This window comes from Quercus lobata, chromosome 4, assembly GCF_001633185.2.
Source record: "Quercus lobata isolate SW786 chromosome 4, ValleyOak3.0 Primary Assembly, whole genome shotgun sequence".
Lineage (NCBI taxonomy): Eukaryota > Viridiplantae > Streptophyta > Magnoliopsida > Fagales > Fagaceae > Quercus > Quercus lobata.
Genome location: NC_044907.1, coordinates 12,690,802 through 12,698,464, shown reverse-complemented (window position 1 = coordinate 12,698,464; position 7,663 = coordinate 12,690,802). Strand labels below are relative to the sequence as shown.

Sequence of the window (7,663 nt, the reverse complement as noted above, 5' to 3'; positions counted from 1 at the left end):
CTTGTCCCTTTATGGCATTTGGGCTTCAAGTCTTTTGGGCTTACCACCTTTTCTTAGGTTCACTTTCTATGACCTCTTGTGTTATTTCTTTAGGTCTGGGTGTTGTGATTTTTTAGACCTCAACATTTTGTAATTGTGAACTATAAAATTTCGGGTTAAAAAGTGTAATTATTTACTCTTTTTTTATTGCAATTGGGTTGTCCATGAGTCAATGCTTAGTTTTTATAGGAAAACATGTAAATCTTCCCCCTCCCCTCCCCAAAAAAAAGAGCCTCATCGAATGCGATAATGCTAAGGCCAAAGTTTGGGCTTTTTATTCGAAACATTAAGAAGAAAATTTTTTTTGGGTCAATTTAAAATTTTATGATCTATTTGGATCAACCATTCAAATTGAATTGTTGATATTTGGTATGTTTTTAACTCTTAATTGCATTCTTCGGCCCCATGTTCTCTCGTAGTCTCTTGCCGATTTCCACACTAGCAAATCATTTTAAAGCCCGATTAGTACTTGGATTTTTTTAGTGAATGCTATTGACACTTGGTTTGACAAATTTTAACCACTTACAATCTATTTTATATCATTGATTGGCTTTGGTGAAACATTTGGTTTTTGAGAATTCGCAATCAATTACAAAGTAGTTGCACTTTCGGAATAACCCCTCACCAACTCATGAGCAAGCAGGATGTTTTTAGAGATACTCATCCCCTTGACAAACTCAGTTAATATGATTAAAAAAAAAAAAAGAGTCAGTCAATTTTTTCATTCTAACAGCCATAGAGTCTATTAGCAAGGATTTTGGAAATACACTTATATTGCACATCACAACATAATATGTCTGTAATCATCAACTCTTGACGGGTTCTGAACATTGGCGATCAAATTAATCATAGTGGAATTTTCTTCAAGAAATCCATTAGATTGGAATAAGGAAGTCACTGCCAAGCACACATTTTGTTGCACAACTGACCAGAAATTTTTTTTTTCTTTTTAAAAGGAACCTGAATCCATTAGGTCCATCACTCCCAAAAGAGAATATAGATATTTTCACCTACTCCTTTAAGAAAAGAAATAACGAAATTCTACTTCAACTAGGAAAAGAAAAACAACACAGAATCCTAATTCAACTAGAAAAAGGGAAACATTGTAAAATCCAAATTCAACTAAAAAAAAAAACCCGCAACCTCATTTTAACTAGGAAAATGAAAACAGTAAAGATGCAAAAAATTTCTTACAATTGATCTGCAACAAACATGCAAAGCAATATGCTCATGCTCTATCAATTGGTTAAAAATTAGAAGTCAAAGGTCAAAATAACATGGAAACCAAAAGTTCAACAAATCCCATATAATCATAGCAACCATTACAAGAAGAAATAAATAAGTAGAAATTAGTACTGCAGGCAAACAGCATCCCCCATGGGGCCATGTAAAAAAAAACTTAGGCCAATGAAATTGACCGGTCCATGCTTGCTTAATTTATATAAATGCACTGACTACTTCCATTTCAATGAGCAGCAGTTTAAAAATGTGGTGATCTTAAAGGTTTCTTTCAATTTTTCTCTAGGTCTTCCCTGTTTTCAATTTTTTTCTAGGTCTTCCTTGGTAATTAAAAGACGTTGAAGCAAAAGAGATAGAAGCACCACCAGAATACTGTTTCAACCAGGGAATGCCAATTGTTGCCAAGGTTGGTGTATATGGGAGCACAGTGGCTTGAACTTCAGTCATATGTCTCAGGTACAAGCCATTAAAGAAGAATCTTAGCCTTCCAGTTTTGAAATCGTACGAACATAACCTACCTCGTATAGACAAATACACAACTTCATCATGGAAAGTTTGAGCGTCCACTACAAATGAATCCCCAATCATTTCAGGAGAGTGCCGTACACGATGGATATAATGATCCCTTGATTCTTCACCAAATTGATCTATATTTAAATGGTGCTTAAGAACCCAAATGGGCTTGCAAGGATCTGTTAACATCCAGACCCTAAGTTCAGACATATCTATACACACATAATGAAGATACCCATCTGAATCCCCAAGGCAAGCCAGTCTTGCACCTCCATCCAACCACTTAGAACCTGGTACTGCAATGACTCCAGATAACTCCTCATCCACCTCAAAAGTGATTATGTTCTGATTGCTCGTCAACCAGTAAAACCTTCCATTAACATAAATATGTTTGTTCTTGTGAAGCTCATCCTTGCAATAGCACACTTCAAGGGAAGTTTTCCATTTGCCTGTCTCCGATGAGTAGATCACAAAGGAATAGGAATTTTGGTCATGTTTTGGACGCTGAATGCTGACCACTTTAAAGCAAGGGATCATCTTTGCTGAAGAACCAAATGGGTAGAAAGCCAATCCGAAGATGCTACCAACATAGCAGCCAGTGGGTCTCAAGGTTAACCGTTCCTGGGTCATTGGGTTCCAAACAACTATGTGCAGCACCTCTACATCCCTAGTTCGACGACTTCTATAACAGATGAGTCCATCACATGAAGCCATAATGACAGAAGTCGGTTGAGGGAAACTTTCATCCATCAATTTAAATATGCCCAATTCACCATTAACACCAGCATAAAGGAAATAATCATCTCCAAAAAAATTACCCCCATACTCCTTAAACTCTTGAACAAGGAGTCCCGAAATGCATCTTGACCTCTGATGGTGAATACGCACAAAGGATGGATCAGATATAAGGCTCGTCCACCTCTTGGATACACCCTTGCACCTTAAAAGGTTCTTAGGTGACAAGCGACTTAAAATTTCCATTGCTAAATCCTCATTTGAAAAAATGACTTCCATTTTTCTTATGAGCAAAAACCCAAGTTATAACAGGCTGCAAATGATACAAACAAGAAAGTATTACCGTAAAGTATAAACCCAAGTCATAACAAAGATAATCACTTCAAAAATCTGCAGTGACACCAAATTGTTACAAAATAACAGAGGTCCAAACTAATGTCCCAATTAATACAGTTTTCAAGACCTGTAAATACAATTCACTTTTATCCTATATTGACATTTGACTCCAATTGAAGAAGCAGAGTGGATGACATATGGAGTGTTTTATTTATTCTCTAGACTCCACTATATGTTAGAGGTCGCATAAAACACATTTCACTTGGATAATTTATTATTGTATACAAGCATTTTCCCATAATGCTTCTCTGTTTTCTACAAAGTATGGAGGATGCATAGCTTGAAGCTACGTAAAAAAGTAAAGTTGGACCCTCTAGAATTCCATAGGAAAATTAAGGCAGCTATGGCATGTTTTGCCCGAAGAACACAAATGATAGGTATAGTATAATAAGGGATACGGAAGAAGGGTGTTGTCACCCGGGGCTGGATTAAGATCAATATCGATGCTGCTTGGAGGAAGGGAAAGGCACAACACAAGAAAATTGGTACGTTCGGAACTAGATCAGAATATTAACTATATTAGAAGCGTAAGGAGTGCAAGGATGCCAGGTTTTGTTTGAACTAAAATTTTTCTGGTATTTTGGTTCCTGAGTCTCTCCCATCTTTTGTATCTGATGTATTTTTTATCAGTAAATAAAAATTTTATTGAAGAGGAGAGAGAGGAAAAAAACAGGTCCAAGTATACAGGTAGGGTACTACAGAACCCTAAAAACAAGAAAAGGAAAGAAAGACTAACAAAGAAAGCTTGAAAGTATTTCAGATAAAGTGCCAACCAGCTGTGACTTAAGTTGATCCATCAAACATTCTTTATCTTCAAATAAGCATGAGTTCCTTTCTCTCTAAGTCCAAACAGCCACATCAAACAAGTAGAAATTACTCACCATATAGGCAGATATCCAAACTAGACCATATCCTCCTACCAGATTTTCGCACTCAGTTTTCATATAGTTATAACTGGTGTAGGAAAATTTGGAATTTTTGTCTATGTCTGCCAGTGGTGGATTTAGAACAGTTACAGAAAAGGGTTATGAGGTTTTTTATAAAACTAAAAAGTGGTTGGGTGTGTTACATGAACGCTTCAATAGGAAAATAAAAAACTTTGACTTTTGTTCAAAAGAGCTAAGAAGAGCTGGGATTGAATTTCTGTACAATTTGTGAATAGTGTGCAGTTGAAAAAGAAAAAGAACCATAATCAAATTTCTCCCAATCCTCAAAAAACTCAATAAAGTTGTCTTTGAAAACCAAAATCATGAAAATTCTGAGTCCTAACATCTCAAAAGATTTTTAAAATACAAGGAAAAAAAAAAACCAACATTAACGTAGTCCTCTCTTAAAGTTGATTTCTCTCATTTTAAATTCCAAACTTCTCTCTCAGCAACCAAACAGAGCAAGAAGATTAATCTATATAAATTCAAAAAAAAAAAAGCTATCTTTACTACTTTGTTTATTGTATGTTGGTGTATGATAGAATCTAATTTTTTTTTTTTTTTTTTCTTATAAGTACCTGTAAAAATATTTTAAAACTTATCTTTTTATTTTAAAAAAATTATTAAAAGAAATATGTGCCTCCTCTCTCAAACTACAACCCCATCGCCTATCTCAAATTCTACACTTACATCGCATACATAGACAACTGATCTTCCCACCCTAATGCTCTCAGTTTCTAGCCTTTTTTTGTCCCTCAAATTCCTTTCTAAACTCAGTTACCTAGGCCTTTGCACAGCCACAGCATTAAATTCTCCAAAATATAGTTGTCTTAGAAAACACAAAGCATGAAATTCAGAGGCCTAAACGTCTCAAACGTTTTGAAAAAACAAATAGGATGAAAAGGGATTCCATAAAATTGTGACAATCATCATAGTCCTCCTCTTGTGACAGTAAAATTGATTTCTCAGCAACCAAACAGAGCATGAAGATTAATCAATATAAATTCAAACAATACAAAAGAAGCTATCTTTACTACCTATATGGTTTTTGCATCACATCAAAGAATCATTCAGATAGAGAAAGATGATAGTTCTGATAATAAAAATAAGATGAAACAGAGAGTTTTTTTTTTTTTTTTTTTTTTTTTTTTTTTTTTTTTTTTTTTTTTACCTTTTTAAATAGCTGAGAGACCGATCATAGAATATGCTTTCCCGGAGAGTGTGGAAAACAAAACATCATCGTACGCCGACCAACTGGTTTTTAGATTCGGCGATAAGTACTGAGTGAAAACTGGTTTTCTAGATTAGTAATACTTTTCGGATTTCGATGCATTCATGTAATTACCACGATATAGTACTTGTGACTTGTGAGCTGAGAGATGTAAAAATAAAAAATAAATATTTAAAATTTAAAAATCGTTTAATCCAAGAGCTGAGATTAAAAAGTGAGTCTTCAACTTTTTATCTCACCCGTTAGTTTAGTATTATTGTATAACTCTTGTGCATGGTACAATAAAAAAAAAAAAAAAAAATCACAATTACAAATAGGCGAAAATACACTTTTAGTCCAAATATTTTAACTTTTTTTCATTTTAATCCCTACATTTTATTTTTTTCACTTTTAGTTCCCAAATCAATTAATGCGTTCTATTTTGGTCATTTCCGTTAGCTCACTACCGGAATTTGCTTAGGTGGCAGACGAACTATTAAAATAATAATAATAAATTTTATTTTACTATTAAAAATGCCATGTCAGCTTATAAATTAAAAAAATTATTTATTAATTTTAACTAAAAAAATTAAAAATAGATCATTTAAAAAAGAAATTAAATTAATTAAATTAAAAAAAATTATTTACATTATGTTCTTCCCAGTCATCATGAAGAACATGTTCATATTCTTCCTCAAATAATATGTTTGGTTGCCGAGGAAATTAAAAAATTCAAGAACATTCCAACACGGAACACATAAAATCAAAGGGCACATATCTACAAAATACAAAGACCTTCAAAGATTCAAAACACAAACAACACAAACCCAAACCCAACACCCGGAACATCACATGAAAAATCAAACCCTCCATACAAACATTAAACCTAGAAACAAACCTATAAATTTCAAACCCAAATTCAAGAAACCCATAAATTTTAAACCCATCAATCTAATAGAGACTAGGGGTGTCAATTCGGGTTAGCGTGTCGGGTTCGTGTCATGTCAAGGTAGGGGTATTCGACTAAATGGCTCAACCCTAACCCGACTCATTTAATAATCATGTCATGATCCTTCAACCCTAACCTAACCTATTAATAAGGCGAGTAGACTTGACCCAACCCATTTGACACGCTTAATAAACGAGCCATGTTGGGTTAACACGAATGTAACACAACCCATTTCAACTTGCATAATATTAAATATAACATCCATCTAGAAATAATTTTTTTTACATCCCAAAAAGCAATGCATACACTTCTAGTCTTCAACTCACATTCAAAATAATATAGTTCAACAAAAATATAACATTCATCTAGAAAATAAATTCTTTACACTTCAACACAAATTCAAAATAACTAAGTTTAACAAAAATAAAATAACATAGTTCAAAAAAAAAATAATAATATCCTTGAAACTCGTCAAATGCTAAGTATCAATATTGAAAGAATTTGAGTAAATAGTAGACTAACCCTGACTATGACCACGATTATTATCTATAGATTCTTTGTTGATGTCAAAATTCATAACATCTTCCACAAGGTCATCCAATTTTATTTGTGCAAGTTCTATACCAAAAAAAAAGTATTAGTAGTTTTAGGGTCTGTAAAGTTTCAATTTCCAATTATATCCCTTATAAAATTTTTGTAATTACTCACTTTTATTTTTAAATTTAAAATATATGTTGGATATAAAAGGTATTTGACAGATCTAAATAAAATAAATATTTATTTGTTAAATGAGTTAATCGGGTTGTGTTAAGTTGGTTATTTCGGGTTGACACAAATAAATTGGCATGTCAAACATGTCTATTGCGGGTTATGCGGGTTGACCCGCTTATGACACGTTTCTTATCGTATTGCTTTCGAGTCAACCTGTTTATGATCCAAACCCATTAAGGTCCAACCTTAACCCGAAAAAATCCGTGTTAGGTTCGCAGGTTGGGTTGAAGATTGACACCCCTAATAGAGACCCATCGATCTGTGAGAGATTGGAGGTAAATACACTTTAAACCCAAATCCAAACCACTGTCGACCTCAGCCCCTCCACTGTCACCGATCAGTCCATCAAGCCACTGCAACCCACACCAATGTCAAACCCATCCAACGATCCACCCCAACTGACCACCGAACCAACCACCACTTCACAACCATTGATCTGACAGAGAGATTTAGAGATTTTCCCAAATCCACAATCTGAGAGAGAGACTTTAGAGCTTTAGAGCTTTAGAAAGATGAAAGAGAGAAGGAGATTTTGATCTGAGAAAGAGATCTTTAGAGATTTTCATTTGGCTAAGCAAACCCAGATCTATGATCTCTCTCTCTTCACCCAACCTCCAACCCAATCGCGCTCCTCCTCACTTGAATTCAACCACATATACTTCCCCACCGCGAGTCCAATGTAGAATAGAATGTAAAACGCCTAGCCGATTCCGGCTCCATAACCCGACATTTATGCTTCAAGAGCTAGTTATGGAAAACGATTTCCGAAACGAATTGGTCTGTGCAGTACCACGCGAAGGACGGAGAGGAAGATGGCGTCGTTTTGAGATGGGAGAGGGAGGGATTGGGAGAGGTAGAGTCGGTGAAGGTGGTGGATTGGGATGT

General features: G+C 34.6%; 1 protein-coding gene across 1 annotated transcript; it reads right to left on the bottom strand.

Annotated features, from left to right (window-relative positions):
* Positions 1-1,219: 1,219 nt before the first annotated feature.
* Positions 1,220-5,174, bottom strand: LOC115986915 (F-box protein At5g49610-like). The gene is made up of 2 exons (XM_031110291.1): positions 5,020-5,174; positions 1,220-2,839 (listed from the first exon to the last, which is right to left on the bottom strand). Exon 2 carries the CDS (start codon positions 2,803-2,805, stop codon positions 1,561-1,563), a length of 1,245 nt encoding a protein of 414 aa, XP_030966151.1. The 5' UTR covers positions 2,806-2,839; positions 5,020-5,174; the 3' UTR covers positions 1,220-1,560.
* Between the last annotated feature and the right edge of the window lie 2,489 nt (positions 5,175-7,663).